The sequence below is a fragment of the Felis catus genome, chromosome B2 (assembly GCF_018350175.1).
Source record: "Felis catus isolate Fca126 chromosome B2, F.catus_Fca126_mat1.0, whole genome shotgun sequence".
NCBI classification, from domain to species: domain Eukaryota; kingdom Metazoa; phylum Chordata; class Mammalia; order Carnivora; family Felidae; genus Felis; species Felis catus.
In genome coordinates, this window is record NC_058372.1 from 97,877,155 (window position 1) to 97,900,434 (window position 23,280).

The window sequence follows — 23,280 nt, forward strand, 5'->3', positions numbered from 1 at the left end:
ATTTATAAATGATTACAGTTACATCAACTGTTTAGTGACATATTTTATACATGAACACAATATATATTTCAAATATGGTAAACTTTCAGAATCGCACACTAAGTTTCATCAGCTTTAAACCAAATAATTTATATGTATACTAAGAACATTTTAATATAAAGCTTTTGTGTTTGTTTATATTGGCCATCTCAAAACCACCTCAAAATATAATCCATGTTTCCACAAATAGCGCTGAATTTATTTTTACCCAGCCAAGTACTTCTGCTGAGAATAACTAAGTTTGTCAGATTTTTATGCTATTATTAGCTAATTTATTAAAATGTTACTAGTCTCTTTTTGGTTATACAGATGACAGAGAAGTATCTATGCTCATATTACACTATTACTACATTTTAAAGATGGTAAAACCTTGCTTAAAGTGTTAGTAATTTTTATTTGGCTTTTAAACACTGATTTACAAATGCGTACTTGAGTTTCTGATTCTGAGAATTTGGGTTACAAATGCTTTCACCTACATATTTTGTATTTTTTCTAAATTACATACTTTGAAAGATTTCAAGGTATAAGAATTTGCCACGTCAGGTGAAGAATGATTTGATTAATGAAGATTCTCCATTGCTGTTAAGTGTCCATTAAGCATTTGTCTAGATCTTGGCATAATGTATTATCATAACTGTAATCTTAGGGCAAGTGAATTAATCTGGTGAAAAGCGTAGGCACTCCTATTCCTGGTTTTCTTTTTTTTTTTAATTTTTTTTTTCAACGTTTATTTATTTTTGGGACAGAGAGAGACAGAGCATGAACGGGGTTGGGGCAGAGAGAGAGGGAGACACAGAATCGGAAACAGGCTCCAGGCTCCGAGCCATCAGCCCAGAGCCTGACGCGGGGCTCGAACTCACGGACCGCGAGATCGTGACCTGGCTGAAGTTGGACGCTTAACCGACTGCGCCACCCAGGCGCCCCCCTGGTTTTCTTTTTAAGTAAAAGAATAAAATGGCAGAAATATATTTTACATTAAAAGAATTCTTTTAGATCCTATACTTTAAAAGTTTAGTTATGGATTTTGTTTGTAAATGTGCTTTTATGATTTTCATTGTAATTTTATTTTACCATCATTATTCTTTTTTGCTTTGGTGTTTTGATTTTGGATGATTTAGATAACTATAACCAGAGAAGGCATCTTTGCTTGCACTAGAATTTTCAAATGAGGGTTAAAGAATGCATTTTGGTTTAACAACTTGAATTCAAGTTATGTCATAACCTGTAAATTTTTAAAAAGGAAGAATACACATCAGTTCAGTACTGATAAATAGTCCTATTGTTTTGTAGCATTACTAGTAAATAACCGTTTGTTTTTCTGATTATAGCTTGGATGATGGCCGTGTTTAATAAACAGACAAAAATCCTGGTATCTTGCCAATATAAGACATTTGAGATGTCAACACAGCTAAGGGTATGCTTTTGCTGGTGTAAGGGACTATATATCTTAAAGTTTAATCTGCATAAAATTTTACTGTGGCTCTTAGCAAACTACTTTTCACCTTGGACCAAAAGTTCTCATAAAGCAAAATTGGTGTTTCAAAGCCATCTTTTTTCTCTATTGATCTATGTGACAATTTTGTGTTCCTATTAAAATTATTTTGGTTACAAGAAGAATGAAGAGCACCTTGCAAACTATGTACAGTTCATGTTGTTTCCAGAACCATCAAGGAAATGCATAATTTATTAAATTATTTTAATCATTGCAGTGAAGATCATATTAAAATATATTACATATTTCCTTGCTTTCTTAGAAGACACTAAGAATAATTTAATCTCTTCTTGATGCCAAAGGTCAATATTACAAACATTAATTATTGCTCTAGAGGCTATTTGTCCCATAGTGCGAGCATGAGTCTGTTGATGAGATTCTTTTTTTTTTTTTTTTTTTTTTGAGAGGGATACAGAGGGTGAGCGGGGGAGGGGCAGAGAGAGAGAGAGAGAGAGAGATTGGCACAGACTCCGAAGCAGGTTCTAGGCTCTGAGCTGTCAGCACTGAGCCCCACGCAGGGCTCACAAACTGTGAGATCGTGACCTGAGCCCAAGTCGGACACTCAACCGACTGAGCCACCCAGGCATCCCTGATGAGATTCTTTAAATGTTTTTGTCCTTTCTGTAGATTTCTCTCTCTTCCCTTTCTATTGATTGTTAACTCTGTCCTTGGTAGTCTTTACTTGTCTTTACTTTCCTTTTGCAATTATTTGCTTGCAATTAGTAGGAGAACCTCATAATAAAACTTGTTAAAAGTATCAGCTAAAAGGGGCACCTGGGTGGCTCATCGGTTAAGCGTCAGACTTCGGCTCAGGTCATGATCTCACAGTTCATGGGTTCAAGCCCTGCGTTGGGCTCTGTGTTGACAGCTCAGAGCCTGGAGCCTGCTTTGGATTCTGTGTCCCCTCTCTCTGCCCCTCCCCACTCACACTCTATCTCTCACTCTCAAAAATAAATAAAACATTAAGAAAAAGAAGTCTGTTTTTATTTATTTTTGAGAAAGAGAGTGAGCATAAGTGGTGGAGGGGCAGAGAGAGAGAGGGGACAGAGGATCCCAAGCAGGCTCTGCGCTGACATCAGCAAGCCTGGTACGGGGCTGTAACTCATGAACCTTGCGATCATGACCTGAGCCAAAGTCAGACGTTCAAGTGACCAAGCCTCATGTCTTCTGCTTTTTGCGCCAATAGCTGGAGCCTTTCTTAGCTAGAGAAAATGAGATGGTTTATTAGACTCTTCCGTGAATTTTTTCTGCCAGACTTGTGTCAAAACAAGTAGTCCTGGAAAAAACAAGACAAACAAAAAAACTAGTCCTGGGACCAAACCCGGTGATAACATTGATAATGCTTTGATAACACAGCCAATCACACTGATGAAGCTTCAGGCACTGGTCAGAATGAACCACTTAGATTCATTCAGGTGAGTTCAGGTCTTCTCCTGCAGGACCCTCAGAATGGCTTGCAAAAGGCAGGGCTCGTTAACCTCAGTTAGCTAGACAGACCATGAGTTGCTGATTCGTAATTGGTGAAATAATCCCCAAATTTTATTGTTAAAATAATCACCAAATATTCCTACCGATGTCCTGCTTTGAGAAAGTTCAGTATATACCCATATTGAAATTTTGTAAGTTTGCAACAGATAAATTTGAGGAAGATTAGTGCATATACAATCAAATGATGGCCCAGTTTTTTCCACCCCTCTTTGCACTTCTGTGACGTGGGCCTGTGTCTGAAGGCTGTGCTACCAGCCAGGGTTTCTGGTTTATCAACAGTCTCAGAGAAAAGGAATCCACCCCTCCCAGCTCTTACAAAGGACTTCCTCAGGGAGAACAAGGGAAACTTCTTTGGCTCCTGTCTGGGAGGTTAATTGGTCCAAAATCCATGGTACGACTAATCACTCCAGTTCCCATACACACAAAAACGGAGAGCAAAGCACAACGTTTCGGTCAGCTCGATGCAGTTTGAAAGCTAAACTTTAGCATTAGGTAAAGCCTCTATTAAAAATGGTAACCCAAATTCAATTAAATGACAAATCTCATTTAAGAAATGTGCACATATTGTATGCTCTCTGGTGTAAACTACATTTGGTACAAACCAAATGTACAAACAGATGGGCCTAGTAACGCAGGGATGAGCAGGGTCAGTATCAGCCTTGCAAATCAGGGCCTGCCCTAGGAGGTGCCTCTGACGTCACCATTGCTGCATTTAGCATCTCCGCAAAATATGCTTGGGTTTGTTTTTTGGAAGAACATGAAGGGATTTTCCCCATTTCTTCTGTAAATATCTACTGGGCAAGAGATCCAGTAAAATGCCTCAAATGAGATTTGTATGATGGGCAATTTTTTACGGAGGTCATGGTCTAAAAAGCATAACCTTTATCTACATTCCCATCACATGCCCATTGAGCAACTGACTATCTGACTCTCTCCATTTGAGATATGGCCAATTTCATGGGTTGTGTGTGTGTGTGTGTGTTATTGTTGTTTTTGTTTTTGTTTTTGTTTTTTTTAAACAGAACATCCAGAGGCAGGACCCTCATCAGAGCCTTCAAAAACACTGTCTGGGAATGCCCGACATGTCCTTGCTTGTGCTGCTTTTAAAGTCATGCCTCTCTCATTCCATTTAGACTTCTTTTAGGGTAAGCGATCATGTTCGGCCACGTACGCACAGCGAACACTGTCTGATTTGGAATGCTCAGGCATCGTGGTGTTGACAGTGAGACCTGGAATGTCTGAAGGGTATGGGCTGAGAGCACAGACATCTGCCATTTTTCTCGCTGTTCCTCTGTGATGCAGCCACAGCCATGCAGCAGTCCAGAGATAACGTGACCTCTCTCTCCCCTCCATCTTTTTTGGGGCCAGTGAGGATTTGTTAGGGAGGCGCCTCCACCCCTTCCCCTGGAGCCTTTATATGGTAACTTGGCTCCTGGCTCACCCTCTTCCTCCTGCCTGGCAGGAGCGTGCCCTGTGGCTGTATTCCCAGCCCCTCTGCAGACACATTCCCACTGCTAGCATTTGGCTGAGCTTGCTCCTTTTTTCAGCCTTGGCCTTGGTCTGCACCCCTGACCGGGCGGGCAGCACAGTAAGCCCTTAGCTTGTTCATTCTTTCCAGCTCCTGCTGCTTTGCCCTTGTGGAACTGGCTCTACGCCGCTCAGCACGGAACCCAAACGCCTGACTTATGTCTGCGGACTTAAGAACAGAACAGAGCACAGTGAAATTCTAGCCTCGCCTGGTGCTTTTGAGGGATAGCCACGTCCAGAAGCATATAGTTGGTGCTCAGGAAATGGCTGCTGATGGAATGGACAGATGAACGGAGGCATCAAGTATAATCCCTGCAGGTTTTTAAATGCTCCTCTACTTAGATTCTGGGTATTGAGTCACCAGCATCCCAGATCCTGCCATTTTGTATGGTTCAGCACTTATGCAAACTGCTGACCCACTTTCAGCACCGCAGGGTTAATTAGCGTTTTTGCCGTGGTGCACTGTGTCTTCCAGATTGGTAAAGTTGATCTGTTCTTCAGCTCACCTGTATGTTCAATTCACGTTGAGGTTTCGTTCGAAGGTGGGAAGTTGGGTAAATGTTGTAAAATTGCAAATCGTGATTCAGCTCGCAGATCCAGATTGCATGAGAAGTTCCTAACCACATTTTAAATGGGGCATCTTGAAAATCTTTCTAAAATGTTTTCTTTTGCTTAGTAGAAGTAGTTCTCTCCTAAGTAAGTGGAGTCTGATGAACATAGTTTATTCTTTCTGTGATAGTTTGATGTAGTTCCTTCCCTATGGTCAACATTGTACACACCAGTTATTTTCAGGCCAGGTGGGAAGGGTGTGGGACACGAGGAGGAATGTGTTCACCTTGGCTGGCTATGTGCGGGGAGTAATAATGTCAGGTAATGCAGAACCGGTCACATGGGGCTGGATGGTGCATTGGACACTGGCTTTGACATTTAACAGGCAGTGGATGTTTTTGAGCAAGGAAATGATGTAAGAGCTGTGCTTCAAGAAGTGGTATTGACAGTGAGGCGCCTGGTTGGCTCAGTCAGTTGAGTGTCTGACTTCGGCTCAGGTCATGATCTGACAGTTCAGGGGTTCAAGCCCTGCGTCGGGCTCTGTGCTGACAGCTCAGAGCCTGGAACCTGCTTCAGATTCTGTGTGTGTGTGTGTCTCTCTGCCCTTCCCCTGTTCATGCTTTGTGTCTCTCAAAATTAATAAACATTAAAAAAATTGTTTTTTAAAAAGAAGTGGTATTGACAGGGGCATCAGGGTGGCTCAGTCAGTTAAGTGTCTGACTCTTGATTTCGGCTCAGGTCGTGATCTCAAGGTTTGTGAGTTCAAGCCCCATGTCGGGCTCTGTGCTGACAGCACAGAGACTGCTTGGGATTCTCTCTCTCCCTCTTTCATTGTCCCTGCCCCACTCATTTCTCTTTCTCTCCCTCTCTCTCTCTATCTCTCTCTCAAAAATAAACTTTAAAAAAATTTTAAAAATTAAAAAAAAAAAGAAGTGACATTAACATTGATCACAGAGGGAGGATCCCACCAAGGGTCTGTGACAGGAGGCTACAGACAGATTAACCAGAACAGGCATGGGAAGAAGGTGGTGGGGGGAGATTTTGAGATGGCAGAGCAAAGGGAACTCAGTGACTGGTTGGTGAGGGGAGTGAGTAATCAAAGATGCCTGTAGGACCAAGTCTGGGGGATCTGGCAGATGAGGGTTATGGTGAATGAGGAGTTTCGGAATCCGTCTGTAAGCACAGATGGCCAAGGTCCTGCCTCTTTTCCTCACCAGGGTTGGACTTTGGGGTCAGCAAGGCCCGTGAAGCCTGAGTCTCCACATCTCTGGGTAGAAGGAGAGCCTCCTTCGCTGACTTGAGGCCAGTCTCTCTCACATGGACAGTCACATCGACAACTGCTGCTATGGGAGCTTGCCGGCCGCTCAGCCGTGTCCTGCTCCTGGCTTTGTTCCAGTTAAAGCAATTTCATTTACAGCAGTGAGGGGCCCATTGAGACCGAGTAACGTGCTGGCTCCCAAGGGCACAATATATTTGAAACTAAAGAGAATATCCCACCGGCTATAACTGGAGGGTACAGTTGAGGTCAGGTTTCTTGCAATAGGTGTACCTGTTTGTCTGAGTTCTGGTTGGCCGTAACTGTTGCTAGGCTGACTCCATTTTTATGCAAAATTTGAAAGTCGGTATGAACTAGTTATACTAGACTGACTTCTTAAAAAAAAAAAGTATGTCTCCTGATTCATCTTCATCTTGCTGTTTCCAAACTACAAAAGCTGTTGCATATATATATATATACATATATATATATATATGCAACATTGTATTAAATTTGATAAAAATGCTCTAAAAGTTCAGGGGTGATTTATAGGTGGCTGTCAGATACTGTCAGAGAATAAAAGAGAGTATCTGTATCTCAATGGAGAATTGTATACCGATGAAATAATTTCTGCTATGGAGTCAGTCAGTGGTCTCTACAAATCGCTGATGTTGGCCTTTGTCTAATTTTTTCAAATCTGTATAGAATGTTTAGTTAAGTGGCGTTTTGGAGACTTGCAAAAGATTGGCAACAATCCTTAATCTCTCTTTGTGGACCAGTGAATAAACCTCTCTATGACACTGTCCAAGGCGGTCCTCTGCACGGCGCGGGCCGCCCACGGTGAGCCATGGGGCCTTGCAAAGCCCTCTTGCTCAGCCGGTGTCCTGGGGCCTCCAGATGAGTTAAGATCGGCACTGGTGTGGGGATAAGGAAGCACCACCTCTGCCAGCCTCCCGGGAGACTGCTGCTATTTTGGCCTGTTCCACGTTCCCTAGATTTGCAGAGAATAGATTTGTTGAAAGGGGGTGGGGGGGAACGAAAAGACGCCCGAGCCAACCCTGAGAAAGAGGACAGAAACAGTGAGCGTAGCAGTTGCTGGAAGCTTGGTGCTACAAACAGCGCAATCTGCCACCCCCATTTGTTGATCCCGCGTGCCATCCTTCAGTTGGCCCTGCTGCTGCCAGGAACCACCCCCTCCTTTTTCCATCTGAAGGCAGGGAGAGAGGTACTGTGGCAGTGTTAACTCTTCCTGCCCTAAAGCCTAGAGTTTCTTCTTCGTGCAGCGTCTGCCGTGGTAGGATCCACACAGGTATTAGAATAAAAGAACTGCGGAAGTCGAAGGGGCCGAGGGAATTTTCTGAGAAAAGCAGCACTCAGCCTTCCCAGATTAGACCACATGTGACCGTGGAGGGAGGAAACTTGAGTTTGGAAGAATGATGATCTCTAAGGAAAGCTGCCTTAGCCTCCAGCCTCTGGTCTGCATACCTGGCAGACCAGCAGTGATGGGTAGAGATGGTACAGGGCCAGAGACACCTGCTGAGTTCTGCTAAGGAGGAAAATAAACATAGGAAGAAGAGGCCTAGGAAGAGGGAGAAGGGAGAATAGCGTAGCATCCTTCAGAAGGCAGCTGTGATGTTTTTCAGGGTAAACTGATTAGTCCTCATATGAATGAGCAAAGAGGATGCAACCACTTTTTAAGTTTTTAAGGAAGTCATTCAAAATCACATATAACATCTTTCCTGTCTTGCTTCACATGCTCCTGAGGAAATGAGGGAGGAGCTCAATCCGGGGAATAGCATGAGGTCCAGCAACGTCAAGAGACTACTGTTAAGTGCCTGAGGGAGGTGACTACGGGTAGAGATTGGGAACACTTTGTTCAGATTAAAGGGCTACAAATTATGACTTTTAACGAATTTGCATATCTAAATGCTTGGGACGGGGCCCGGCACATCAGAAACACTGTGTGTTCATTCCTGCTGCTGCTGCTGCTGCTGCTGCTGCTGCTACTGCTATTATGGTTGATTATTAGAATTTTTCAGAGGTAGGAGTCATGTAGAGTGTCTTTAATCAGAAATTATATTATCAGAGTTTATGCAAAAAGCTCATATTCCTCAGCTTAGAAAATATAAAGCGGAATATCCTTCGAGGAGCCTAATTCTTAGAAATACCCTCTGCCCTGGTTGGAAAGGGTTCTGCTTCTTCTCTGTGGGTGTGTCCAGGGTGGAGGAGGGCTTTCCGTCCAGAGCCCAGGGAGGAACCTCTGCCACCGGGAATTAGGTGAAGTAACCGCCACCTTTATGTGAAATGATGAGTGTCATAATGAAATTGTGTGTCCTTATTTAAGATTTGAGAGCCACAGACTTCAGCATTTTTAGGGAACTGCCTGGTGATCAGAGACAGACAAGGTGAGCCCAGTACCCAGGAAGGGGACTGTCCCAGGTACTTTCTGAAGACCCGCTCCTTTTCGCCTGGCTAAGCTACCCTGTCCTCCCCTCCATATATCTGCATTTTATACATTTTTTAACGTTAGACTCAAATTCGTTGGAGGTTATTTTGCCAACCCCCACCACTGTTCTCTGGGCATCCTCTGATCTAAATTTCTCGGAGACTGTCGGGTCCGTCCTGCACAGTTAAATGCCACTAACATGTTACTGATAGTACATGAAAGCGGTTCCGAGCAGTGCCTGAATCATTCCTCATGATTTGTGCTTTACCTGTTTTGTCTCATTTACCCTCAGTACAGTACAATACGATACAATACACTACAACACAATATTTCCCCCATTCTACGAATGAGTTAATAGAGGCATAGAGAGGCTAAGCAAAGTCACATGTATGAACCAGACTGCCTGGCTTTCAAGCTGGAGATTACAATCCCTTTCCGTGTCTAGCTTCCTGCTTGGCCCTTTTCGTCTTTGCTCTTCCCCCACGCTTGTCAGCCTTGTCTTCTCAAATAGATTGGGAGCTCTTCAGAGCGTGGTGCCTCACCCTGTTTCTTCGAGTGTATTCTCCCAGGCTCCCAGCATTCAGAGTTCCCTAAGGGCTTCAGGCGCGCGGTGGGCCAGGAGCAGGTTCTCCTGACTGGGATGACCGGGTGCCATTGGTCGCAGGCTGAGCTGAGGTTTTTCCCAGTGTGAACTCTCTCCTGGACCCGCTCCAGTTCTTGCTGGCGTGTCAGCCTCCGACTTTCTTAATGTTGACAAATGGTTCCCAGCTGCACAAGCAGTGGCCTCGCTTCTTCTCGGCCAGTGCCAGGGAAAACTTTTCTTTCAAGAACAAGCAGCAACAAGTTGGTATTGGCAGAGGAGCCCCAGGCAAATCCCATTTTGTCCTTTGCCTGTGACCTTCCACTCTCTGCCACTGACAGTCCCTGTGCTGCCCAGCCCCCAGCCCCAGCCCCAGACCCACCTAGACCTGGCTCCCCCATTAAAACAGGTCCGGGCCTCTGCCCTTTGTCCCCAGTCCTTAAGTCTGCTAATTACTACAGATCTGATCAACAAAGTCCAGTTTATAGGGAATCCCTCCTGGTGACATATTTGGGTTCTAAAAGGAGATAACTCCTTGACTGCTCCGCATATGGCAAGGCAAAGGAGATCCTTAAATGACAGGCCATGTGGGAAGCAGGGCTTGGCTGCAGAAATGACTCTGGATCAGGAGAATCCCGGTTTCCAATCCTGACTCACCTCTCACTAGCTGTGTGACCAGGCAGCTTGTACGAACCCCAGTTTCTTGCCTGTCAAATCGCACAGTACCTGGCACAATGAGAATTAGCACCCAGGTCAGTGATAGCCCCTCAGTGAGTGTCTCTGTAAAGTCTCTTCCTCCCACAGGAGTTTCCTCACTCTCCGTGGGTATGGGTGAGGCCAAGAGTACTCATCTGTCTGTCGTTGTCGAATTAAGAACATAATTATTTTTGCATTCTGCTTAGTTGTAAATTGTTCTCAGCTTGGGACTTTAAGAAATATTTATTTATTGTGAAATATAGTTTATACACAGAAAAGTACATGAAACACACATGTGCAATTTAGCAAATAGTGATAAAGGTGTCTCCCAAGTAACCACTACCCTGATCAAGAAAAACAAGTGATGAGATTTTGGGGTGATAGTGGGTCAATGGCCAAAAAAGAATTCTTGGCGACGTCTTTGGTGCAAAAGGGTGATTTTATTAGAGCACGGGGACAGGACCCACGAGCAGAAAGAGGGGCGCTGGGGTTGTGAAGAGTGGCTCCTTATATGCTATGGGGCTGGGGGAGGTAAAGTCAAAAGGGAACTTTCCAAAGAGATTTTCATATTCTAAGGACTCACAGATTACTGGAGGTCTAGCTATTGTCAAGCTAAGGCATTAACATTAAGACAGTAGGGAGTTCCTGGAGAAAGGTTTTACTCTGCCTGCCTTAAGTGTGTGTCAAAGGGCTGCAGGTTATAAGGAAATCTAATTTTATCTGCCATTTCCTTCTTGCCTTTGTTTCCCACATCACTATGGAGGGGAGGTTGATGCTGGGGCTCCAGGAAACTCAGTCTATAGGTTTCTGGAGATTAGGCTGTTGATAAGATTGCCTTTGTCTTCTAATTTACTAAGATAGTTGTGAACTGATGGAGACTTTATCAGTTTAACCATTTGTTTTTGGTCCTTTCCTTTGTCCTTGGGCAGCCTGGAGTGCCTGAGGAATGCCACACACATCCCACCTAGGAGGGCTGGGTCATGCTAGACTGTGCTTGGCCCTCAGTTTGCCTTATGTTCCCTCATCACTAAGTGGTGGCTTTATATAACACCGTGATTTGATTCTCAGCTGGGGCTGATTTTGCCCCCAGGGGACATTTGAGCCTTTTTGGTTGTGGCATCTGGGGAGGTGCTCCTCGCACCTAGTAGTAGGGGCCAGGAATACTGCTACTAAATACAGCCCCCCCAACAGCAAAGATTATCCTGCCCCAGATGTCTGAGTCAGGAAAGCCTGCTGTAACACAATCTGATTAGCCATTGTGCAGAACACCCGATTTTTAGAAACACGATGCTTCAGCAGGAGGTGAACTTTTAGGAAAAGATTTGGGTGCTCAAGAAACCTGTTAGTATCAATACTTAGATTTACATAACACAATATCAGTAATCCTATGCCACTCAACTAATTGTTCTCCAGGGGGTTAAAAAAAAAAAAAAAAAAAGCCGGCCAGAATTTCAGATGAAGGATCTGAAGTTAATAGCCCTTGCTAATAATATCAATCGGTTTGTATTCTTTTGTTGTTGCCAAATGCTTTTAATCCCCTCTGTCAATTTGCACCAGTCTTGGGACTCAAATACTAGACAAGTTAGTAGAAGCCAGATGTGTTCCATTTTGCTGTTAATTAAGTCGTGAATAAATTAAATACTGTACCCTTTCCAACAACTTGTCCCAGCCCCTATGCACTTGTAATGGTCTTCCCTTTATTGCAGGATTTAGTTGTCCGTATTGTGTTTATTCTTGGCAACCTGACAGCGAAAAATCACCAGGCTCGTGAACAGTTTTCCAAAGAGAAAGGGAGCATCCCGACCTTGCTGTCATTATTCCATACATTCTACAAACTGGACCTGTGTGCTGAGGAGCAGATGGGAGAAGCCCAGCAACCCAAGGTGCAGAGGCCGCGGGCCCCCGCGGAGGACGTGCTCATCAAGCTGACCCGAGTACTGGCCAACTTAGCCATCCACCCTGGCATCGGCCCGGCCCTGGCCACCAACCCGCACGCCGTGGGCCTGCTCCTCGCCACGCTAGGTAAGGCTGCTCCCAGCAGGGGAGACAGTTCTGTGGCTCCGGTGCCCCTAGGGGTTTAGTGGCACCACTGGCTCGCTTTAATGAGCCTTCACAGCTGCAGGAAGGAAAATTCCTCCACTGTGCAGAACTTCCTCAAAGGTAATACAGGTAATATTTTTTAAAATTTGCGAAAAGAAAAGAAAAAAAGAAAAAGAAAAAATTGTTACTGAATCTCATTGAATTGTACACCTGGAAAGGGTGAATTTTATGGTATGTGAATTTTATCTTTTTTTTTTAAGTATACTCGAGGCACCTGGGTGGCTCAGTTCTTTGAGTTTCCAACTCTTGATTTCTGCTCAGGTCATGATCCCTGGGTTGTGGGATGGAGCCCCACATCGAGCTCAGCTCTGAGCATGTAGTCTGCTTGGGATTCTCTCTCTCTCTCTCTCTCTCTCTCTCTCTCTCTCTCCCTCTGCCCCTCTTCCTCACTTGCGTGCTCTCTCTCTCTCTCTTTCTAAAATAATAATAATAAGGTATACCAATCAAATAACCAAAGATTGGCCAAACTAACCACAAAGAGTTTAAAATCCTTAATTTTTCCTTAATTAAAGTTTATTTATATTTTTATTTTTCAGGCTTTCATGGTATCTATAATTATGGCCCCCAATCATTTGTGTCCCATTTCCCCCCTTTATTAGCCATCTCACTCTTCCATAACAAAATACCACAGACTGAGTAGCTTAAACAACAGAAATTTGTTTCTCATGGTTCTGGAGGTTGAAAGCCCAAGGTCAAGGTGCCTGCCAGTTGGGTTCCAGATGAGAGCTCGCCTCCTGGCTCGCAGACAGCTGCGTTCTCACCCTGTCTTCACATGGCATTTCCTCAGAGTGTGCACTCAAGAAAGAGAGAATGATCGCAATCCCCACCTTTCTCCCCCATTCTCCCCCTTTCTCCCTTTCTCCCTTTCTCCCTTTCTTTCCCCTTTCTCCCCCTCCTTATAAGACCACCGATCCTATCAGATAAGGAGTCCACCCATACGACCTCATTTAACTTTACTTCCTAAAACCCCTATCTCACATACAATCACATTGGAGGTTAGAGCTTCAACATGTGTATTTGGGGAAGGGGCTGCATTTCAGCCAATGGTATTCTGCTCCTGGCCCCCTGCCCCAAATTCATAATCTGTTCTCATGGTAGGATTAGTACCTTATAAGAAGAGACACCAGAGAGCTTGCTCTTGCTGTCTCTTCACCATGTGAGGACACAGCAAGAAGGCGGCCGTCTGCCAGCCAGGAAGAGTTCTCACTAGAACCCAATCATGCTGGCATCCTGATCCCAGACTTCCAACCTCCATAACCGTGAGAAAATAGATTTCTGTTATTTTAGCCCCAAATCTGTGGTATGTCGTTATGGTGGCCTGAGCTGACTGAGACAGATGCACCTTTTGAGTATTAATTATTGTGGGTTCAAATGCTTGTAAGCACATTTAAAGCATTATTAATTATTTACTTTTGTGGGGCTAAATGCACATAAGGTGCTTGGTGCTGTTCATGATATATGCCTCATAGCTGTGAATGCCTACCCTCTTGCCCCTGATGTCAGTCACTATTCCTTCTGGCCAAATGTGTAGTCCTACAGAAGGTGGTGATACAGAAGAGGTACCCCCCCCCCACCTTTTTTTTTCTGGACAAGCTAATGAATTGTCCTACCAAGGCAAGAGACAAAAAACAACAGATTCCCAAACACTGCCCATGGTCTAGCGCCGTCAGTGGGGGGTAGCAGGAACCAGGGCTCCTAACTGGCATTGCTACATCTACCAAGAGATGAGTCTGAAGGCTGAGTAGAAGGCAGGGACAAAATGACTAAGGGCCTTGTATGCTAAATAAAGAGTTAATTCCTTCACTCATTCTTGCATCCAGCAATTATTTATTGAGCACCCCTATGTGCCAGACTCTGCTCTAGGTGCTAGGAATGCAACAGTGACTAAAACAGATACATCCCTAGTCTTGTGGAGCTTCCATTTTAGTCCTAGAAGACAAACATTAAACACTGAACAGGTCAGGTGATTATATGTGCTATGGAGAAGATAACAGTAGGGTAAGGGGAGGGGTGCTTGGGAGATTCGGTTGAGTGTCCGACTTCGGCTCAGGTCATGATCTCACAGTTCGTGTGTTTGAGCCCCCTGTCTGGCTCTGTGCTGACAGCTCGGAGCCTGGGGCATGTTTCGGATTCTGTGTCTCCCTCTCTCTGCCCCTCCCCCACTCATGCTCTGTCTCTCTCAAAAATAAATAAACAGTAAACAATTTTTTAAAAAGTAAGGTAAGGGGAAGAGAATAATGGATGCTATTTTATATAGGGTGATTAAGGAACGTATGCTCAATAAGGTGATGTCTGAGCAACAACCTGGAGGATGTGAGGAGTGAACCAAGTAGATAACTGGAAACAGTATATTCTAGACAGAGGGAGTAGCAGCAGTACAAAGGTTCAGTCAGGATCATGCTGATATGTTAAAAAAAAAGGGGGGGGGCAGGAAGACCAGTGTGGTTGGCACTGGGGACCTGGGGGCTAGAACATCAAATGAGGCCAGAGACGTCAAGATTAGGGCTGCCCAGGTAGGGCCTGATGCCCACGTAAGACAAGTGACCTTTAGCTGACTTACTATTCAAGGATCATCGTGTTAAGGATGGACTCAGGGAGGAAGCTGGAAGAAGAGTAGCCAGTTAAGAGGTGAGGGATGGGCTAGGTGGTACTAGAGGAGGTGAGAAGTGATCAGAGTCTACGTGTTTGGAGGGCAGCACTGATAGGAGTTATGGATAGAGTTTGCCCCCAGGATCGTTCTGTTGCGAGGTGGAAGTGTGGGGAACAGACTGGAAGTGTGGGGAACAGACTCGCAGGGTAGAGCCCCCAGAGAGCTCAAGAACACTGCAAACCAGTGGGGGTGAGAGAAGCTCAGCTTGCTGGTGTGTTGGCACCTCCACTTTACTACAAACACAGGGCCTAGATCAGCCCAATTTGTCCAGACCCCCTGGCTGGAGGCACCGAGCTTAGAGTGTTCTAAAACCTGGCCAGGAGTGGTCCTCTGCTTTGGATGCACTTCCACGCAGGAAGCGTCCTGGGAAATAAAGCAGCAAACAGTGCCCTTGCACAGACCTTGCCTGGGACAGTGGCTTGTCCCTGGGGCTGCTGTTGCTGCAGTTAGGATGTCGTTGTTTCTGCCCCTGCAGTGAGCCTTTGATACCCTTTTCCTTACTGTGTTTCAGAATACAAGTCAATTGAGGATTGCGAGGAGCTGGTGATCAATACTACAGCCACAATCAACAACTTATCTTACTACCAAGTGAAGAATTCCATAATTCAAGACAAAAAGCTACATATTGCTGAATGTAAGGTTCAGTGTTGGGTTTGGGTGGATGAATATTTAACATTTTGACTCTATTTGCTAAACACAGACCTGGTGGCATTCCTATTTTCCGATTTCTGGTACAGATATCAAAGAGCCTCATTCAATTCTAAGAAATTGGAATATGGGGAAAAGTTAGTGCCCAAGTTCTTGCTAAAGTCTCTTACAGTTTGTGTTTTATTATTGCTTTAAGATTTTGAGTTATCAGTATTTAGTATAATACTGGAGCCTAATAGCCTTTAAATTAAAACTTAAATTCACTGGTTTTATTTCTCTGGTCCCCAAACCCAGTGCTCATAAAGCTTCTTGTGAGTAATAACATGGATGGAATCCTTGAAGCTGTGCGTGTTTTTGGAAATCTCTCCCAGGACCATGACATCTGTGATTTCATTGTGCAGAAAAATGGTGAGTTAATGATACTCCGTGTTCATCAGCATGTACTTCTTGCCAATAAACAGCTAAGCAGTTCTAGAGCTTGGGTCATGACAATGTGATGCTTGTTTCTGCTTTGGGATGCGTAGTGCTTGACATGCGTTCCATGCGTGTGGAAGGCTCTCCACTCGATATGCCAGGATAGATCTGGCCAGTGTTCTCAGGGTTCCCCTCTCCCTTGTGCATGGTCTTCCGAGTTCTGAGATGGTGTGTGTGTGTGTGTGTGTGTGTGTGTGTGTGTGTGTGTAAGGGAAACAATCTATAGTCATTATTACTGTCCATGAGAATGGACTCAGTTGACATTCTCCTTCATGTACTAGAATGTCCATTACAGCCCTACTTGTAATAGCAACAAATGGAAAAAACCTAAGTGTGCATACATCATGATATGTTCATGCAACAAAAAGTTCTACATCAATTAAAATAAATGAACTAGAGATTCGTGGATCAACATTGATCAGCCTCAAACACAATATAGGAGCAAAACAGCTAGTGATTGGAGGGTATATACAGAATAATGCCATTAATATAGGTTTTAGAACATGCACAACAATCTTGAGTATTGTTTATGTAATGTATAGTAATGATGTAAAGGTACAAATGACATTTGGAAATTGTAAACTCCACACTTAAGACAGAAGTCACCGTTGGAAGGGAAGGCATGCCCAAAGATACGAAATTGGATCTGTAACATTTTTTTTTAAGTTTATTTTTTTTATTTTGAGGTCGGGAGGGGCAGAGAAAAGGAGATAGAGAATCCAAAGCAGGCTCTGTGCTGTCATCCACGGCTCAATTCCAAGAACCATGAGAGTATGACCTGAGGCAAAATCAAGAGTTGGTCACTTGGGGCACCTGGGTGGCTCAGTCAGTAAAGCGTCTGACTCTTGCTTTTGGCTCAGGTCATGATCTCACGGGTTTGTGGAATTGAGCCCCTAGTCCAACTCTGTGCTGACAGGATGGAGCCTGCCTGGGATTCTCTCTGTCCCTCTCTCTCTCTGCCCTTCCCCCCACTCATGCTTTCCCTCTCTCTAAATAAATAAATAAACTTAAAAAAAAAAAAGTCCAGGGGTGCCTGGGTGTCTCAGTCAGTTAGGCTTTGGCTTTGGCTCAAGTCATGGTCTTGCAGTTAGTGAGTTCAAGCCCTGTGTCAGGCTCTGTACTGACAGCTCAGAGCCTGGAGCCTGCTTCAGATTCTGTGTTTCCCTCTCTCTCTACCCCTCCCCCACTCACACTCTGCCTCTCTCTCTCGCTCTTAAAATAAATAAACATTAAAAAAAATTAAAGAAAAAAAAGTCGAATGCTAAACTGACTGAGCCACCCAGGCACCCCTGTAACATTTTATTTCTTAAGCCGGGTGGCAGGTACACAAGATAACCACCTCTATACATCTCTATACATCTCAAATATTTCATGTAAGTATAATACCTAAAACTTCCTGATTATCCATGGTAGCAAATTTAGGTAATACAGATATTAAGGGGAAAAAGCAGCAGCAGCAAACTGTCACCCATAATCTCACTCCCCCAGAGATAACTGTTAACGTTTTGGCGCATTCTTTAGACTCTTAAACACACACATGTATGTGTCTGACCCATCAATGGGACCAAAGTCAGAACACGATGGCCACCTCTTAGGTGATAGGGTGGAGGCAGAACACACTTTATCCAACCTCCCCCAATCTTTTGCCCAGCCCCTTCTGGGGGTATAAGAAACCAGGATAGATGGTTCCATTTCCTAGGTGTAAAGGAAAATGGTTCCTAGAGGTGGGAAGCCTGTCTTGCCCTGAGCTGCCCCCTACCCTGGAAGTCCTGCCTTGCTACAGGCCAGTTTCCAGCCATCTGAACAGTTCTTTTACAAGCCCTGGAAGACTTTAGAGATCTCAACAGGAGCCTACTTCCCCCCCGGGGTTCTGTATTTAATTTTTTTTAATGTTTATTTATTTTTTTTGAGAGAGAGAGAGAGAGAGAGAGGACCAGTGGTGGGAGGGGCAGAGAGAGAATGGGACAGAGGATCTGAAGCAGGCTCTGCGCTGACGGCCCTTTGCAGGGCTCGACTTACGAACCACAAGATCATGGCTTGAGCCCGAGGCAGATGGTTAACTGACTGAGCTACCCAGGCACCCTCAGGGGTTGTGTATTTAACGAAAATTGCTGCAAAGGTTCAAAGGGGCCCTTGAGAAGAATCAGATGTTAGAGATGAATGTCACCTGTGTGGTTGGAATTTGTGATTTTTTTTTCCCCCCCTTTCTACTGGAAGGGACTATATCATTGCTCTGAGGAGGGAACTGCTGCCTGGGTCAGATGCAGCACTGCTGGGGGACCAAGGACTTGGGGGGATGGGGAGCAAGTTCTAGATGCAGTGGATGTTGGCAAACCCACAGCTGGGCATGAGTAAAGCCTTAGGTAGAATGGATTAAGTCCCCTAGCAGAGTTTCCGGTTTTTCGAGCCACTCCCCATTTCCCCCTTTGCCATTTATAATCTAAGGTACAGCTGGGAACCCTGAGCCTTATTGGTCCACATTTGTTCTCTGTCCTCCCAGTACACAAGTTCATGATTGCACTGCTCGATGCTAAGCATCAGGATATTTGCTTTTCTGCCTGTGGCGTTCTCCTAAATCTCACTGTGGATAAAAACAAACGTGTGATCCTAAAAGAAGGAGGTGGCATTAAAAAGTAAGTTTCAAGGCATGGAGTCCTGACTCTCAGATGTCAGAGGGAATGGTTTCCCATGGAGCTTGGGCCCCTCTCATCACTCTTCTGGGGTGGAGGTATTTCAGCATTTGGAACTGCCAAGCTACGGGCTGAAGAGGAAATTTAGGTGCCACTGGACTCTTAAAACAGTTCAGAAGTAGGTTATTGCTACTTTGTAGCTACTTAAATTTATACATGTGAAATGTTAAAAAAAACCACTGAATTACATATAATACATATTAAATAATACAGGATGATCGTCATTATGCTAAAAATACAAAAATTAAAGAGATTCTGACCAATAACTTCTCTTTTTAAGTTTATTTATTTTGAGAGAGATAGTGACAGCTTGAGTGGGGGAGGGGCAGAGAGAGAGAGGGAGAGAGAGAGAATCCCAAGCCACGTTATGCACCGTGAGATCATGACCTGAGCTGAAACCGAGAGTTGGACGCTTAGGTGACTGAGCCACTCAGGCTCCCCACTAACAACTTCTTAATTTGACTTTTATTGACTTAGGTTGGTGGATTGTTTAAGACATTTTGGTCCTACCGATTGGCAGCTGGCCTGCTTGGTTTGCAAAACTTTATGGAACTTCAGTGAAAATATCACCAACGCTTCATCATGTTTTGGAGATGAAGACACCAACACATTGTTAGTCCTGCTACCATCATTTTTAGGTAAGACTCCAGATTGAGTCTGTGAGTTTTATCAGAGTAGGAGAAATGTTCTTTTCTGTGACCAGCATGGGTAAAGATTGGTATGTGTTTGAGTAGCTGTGTAAATTTGGAAATATCTGAGAAGAGGCAGAATGTTATTTGCAATGGGGACACAAGGACTCCAACTCATTGGATTCTGTCATGGTTTTTTTCTGTGGCTTTTCTCATTTTTTTCTTTTCTGAATTTTTTTATAAACTGCCTAAATACCAGATGTGAGCATAAATTATTGGTGTTGTTTAAAAATGTATAACGTTGGAATTGATAAAATATGGCTAAAAGTTACTCTCAAGTCATGGTTTTAATGGATCTATACATTTTAATTAGCAACTATGTTATGTGGAGGAGGGTCTGTGAAATTATTTGACATTGCAGTGGGGTTCAGATCATTGAAAGGGAAGAAATCACTGATACAAATCAAAGGAAAGGATAGTTTCTTATGTTAAAAAAAAAGTTTTTTTAGGAGAATTTTTTTCATTCTGGGTTAGGTCTAAAAACAATGACTTAAATAAGTGAATGTTTTCAATAATCCTTTTTCTCAAAATGGAGACCATGTCTGTACCATTGCCCAGCCACCGTGTTGCATCTGCAAGGCCATGTGGAAGCTCTCAGTGTGGCTCAGAAGCTGTGGATTCCAATGCTGGTGTTTTCTTGTGGTGTGATTTGACCAGAGAATTTCAGGACCTGTCTTTTCATCTCTGAGATGGGGACATGATAACCCTAGCCCTGCTCTGGGGAGTAGTGAGGATCAAATAAGCATCTGAGTGCATAATGGAAAGACCACAGGGCCCATAGCACACCGTTCTGAGTTTCAGCCCTTGCTTTTGTCACATATAAACTTTTAATGTTGGGCTTAACCTCCCTGAATTTATATTTTTTCATCTCTAAGCTAGGGACCATTGATGGGCACTTTATGGAGTTGTTAGAATATAAAGGAGGAGACATTGTACAGAGAGCCTGATAGAGTACCTGACACACAAGGAGTCCTCAAAACAGGGCTGTGAAAGTGCTTTGTAAATGCTAAGTGTTGTAACAATGTTATTAAACAGGAACTCAGAACCAGAAGTTACTTGAAAGAATCAGGATTGCTAGATGGATGTGAAATTTGCTCTTTTCAGGTAAATATAATTTTGTGGGTGTAGGAGTAAGAAAAAAAAATGAACATGACTTTAAATCACTGAGGTTCACAGTCTGCTCTGGTAACACTGAGCTTTCTCAGGTTGCCAGGAGCAGAAGTCTGTGCTCAACTTGCCTTAATTCAGTTCTCAAGTGGGGCAGAACATTGGAATTGGGTGTGGAATTTAAAAAACACACACTCTTGTCCTGGCCCCATCCCCAGGCATGCTGATTGAGGAACTCCAGGGTGAGGCCAATTGTCTGTGTTTTTTTCAAAGTTCCACAGGTGAGTTTGCTATGCAGCCAGGCTTGAGAACCCCTACCTGCTCAGTGAAGGAGTTTCAGGGAAGGGTGCACAGGGAAGAAGGAAGCCAGGAAATAAGCACATTGCCCAAAGCCTGCTGGAGGGGCACTCAGGACCTAGAAGGTCGTTCCAGATGAAACCAGAGTCCCTGAGTGACCCCTTCAGTGGCAGGCCATCATCTGCTCCACCCTGCTTGAGACTCAACTCTGCTCGGTCTCTGCTGTGATGCAAAAAGTCCCTAGAGGCTCCTGCTTGGTCATGGCTTCAACTCTCTCGAGGCTTCTTAGTGCTGCCCTCAGCATGTGTCTCCTCTGTTGTTGGCACGTCTTTCTATGCGTCTCCTGTTTGGGGAAGAGGTGTGGTTGCTTTCCTGAATCACTCCCTTGGGGTGTAGGGCTTTCAGGGCTAAGGCAGCAGCTGCCTGTACCACAGCCTACCTGTGGCTTCCTTCCCTGGCACATAGGTCCAGAGCGGTCAACCATAAATAACAAAATGGTGGGGACATGTTACATATGGGCCCCTTTGAATTTTTTTTTAATTAAAAAAAATTTGTTCTGAAGTTTATTCATTTTTGAGAGAGACAGAGTGCAAGTGGGGGAGGGGCAGAGAGACAGGGAGACACAGACTTCGAAGCAGGCTCCAGGCTCCCAGCTGTGAGCACAGAGCCCGATGTGGGGCTCTGACTCACGAACCGTGAGATCATGACCTGAGCCGAAATCAGGTGCTTAACTGACCGAGTAACCCAGGTGCCTCACATAAGGGCCCCCTTAAACCCCATGTGGGCACGGGCAGCTTCTCAGCAGAATGCAGTACCCGGCAGGCACTTCATTCTAGTAGCCCCTCCCTCAGGCTGCCCTTAGAACCAGGGCAGGCTTCTCCTTGTGTTTCCCCAACCTCTGAGCCTTTGCATGTGCCTATCCCAGCCAGGTGCTGCCCGTCCCTGCAGACCCTTCTCACACAGCTTTTCAAGCCCACAGTGTACTCATAGGAAATCTGTACTTCTTAAATAGCAATCGTGAACTGTGTAACTTCTCCTGTGTTATTGTTTTGTAACTTTTATCTTGTTTCCCCACTCCAACTGAACCACTTTAGGGAAATGATATTGCCTCATATGAAGTAGGTCCTTGATAAATGCCTGTAGATTGGCTTGCTTGCTTGCTTGCTTTCTTTCTTTCTTTCTTTCTTTCTCTCAAGTTTTTTTATTTTGTGAGTGAGAGAGAAGGAGAGAGCATGAGCAGGAGAGAGAGAATTCCGAGCAGGCTCTGTTCTGTCAGTACAGAGCCGGAGGCGGGGCTCGGTCCCAGGAGCCATAAGATCATGACTTGAGCCAAGATCAAGAGTCAGATGTTTAACAGACTGAGCCACCCAGGTGCTCTGATTGACTAACTTTGTAAATCCTCACCCAAACCCATGGAAGGGAACTGTGGTGTGGAGAGCAAAAATGAACACATTTGATCAGGGAGCCACAGTGTGTCAGGGATTTCTCACGTGATCACTGGGCCCTCCTTACAAATTCTAAGGACTGAGCTCTTTCCTGGTGTTTGCCTGTGCGGTGCCAGCCTCAGACCCTTACCTCTGACAGGGCTGTAGTATGTCTGACCAGCCAGGACGCAGCAATTAGTATGGATAGGTGAGTGAGAGTGTACTGGAATTCCAGTTGTTTCACACAGATAGCTAAAAAGCTGGCCATTTTGAAAACAGAATGAGCTGTTAAATCACAAAGCCCACATTGAAGCGTGCACTGCTTTTAGAAATAACAACAAGGCAATTGATACAGTAATAGAAGTTAGCCAACTTTTTTTTTTTTTTTCTTTTATGGGTGACTGAGGAAAGACAAAAAAAGGAGAAAGTAAGGGTCCTTAACATGGTTGGGACATTGGGACGTTGATGTTCTTTTTGGAAAGTAGCTTAAAATTGTCTGAAACGTCCTGATGTATTGCAGTCACTTCTTATAAACTCATCAGTAGTGTGTTTATCTTGATGTTTATTTTAAGTGATGTACCCAAGTCTGGCACACTGTTCTACCATGAGCTTCTCTCAGGAGAGCTGGTAACTGGTGATCAGTGTGTGCAGTTTATTAACACAAAGAACACAGGTTATTTTATGTTCATCGTAACATATGTTCAACTTAGCACCTAGGCTGTGAGACAAGGGGTAGAGTGAGGCCTGGTGTTCAAGTTAAAGGATCACATTAAAGGGGCTCCTGGCTGGCTCAGTCAGTGGAGCATCCAACTCTTGATCTCAGGGTTGTGAGTTCAAGCCCCATGTTTTAAGTAGAGGTTACTTAAAAATGTTTTTCTAAAAAAATTAGAAGAAAAAAAAGGATGACATTAACAAGTCCACACTGAAGAGCATGGACTGTGAGGACTGGGCCTTATAATAGGAAAATAATCCAACCTTCTTAGAGCTACCTGGTGCTGAACAGAAAACTGGAAGATAGTGAAGTAAGAGAAGCTTTAATTGATGCTGCAGGATACTTAAACTACAACAGAAATCATGATATAATGATCACTGAGGAATTTATTGTTTTGGGTTCTTTACTCCTTTCTAT

At 44.3% G+C, this 23,280-nt stretch overlaps 1 protein-coding gene across 6 annotated transcripts in view; it reads left to right on the top strand.

Annotated features, from left to right (window-relative positions):
- ARMC2 (armadillo repeat containing 2) overlaps window positions 1-23,280 on the top strand; it is a 128,881-nt gene that overhangs the window by 78,410 nt on the left and 27,191 nt on the right. For all 6 annotated transcript variants that reach the window (XM_045058609.1, XM_003986437.6, XM_045058611.1 and 3 more), the window contains 5 exons: window positions 11,779-12,094; window positions 15,334-15,456; window positions 15,765-15,878; window positions 18,445-18,577; window positions 19,112-19,272. In XM_045058609.1, coding sequence (XP_044914544.1) covers window positions 11,779-12,094; window positions 15,334-15,456; window positions 15,765-15,878; window positions 18,445-18,577; window positions 19,112-19,272 — 847 coding nt within the window. The remainder of the gene's footprint in view (window positions 1-11,778; window positions 12,095-15,333; window positions 15,457-15,764; window positions 15,879-18,444; window positions 18,578-19,111; window positions 19,273-23,280) is intronic.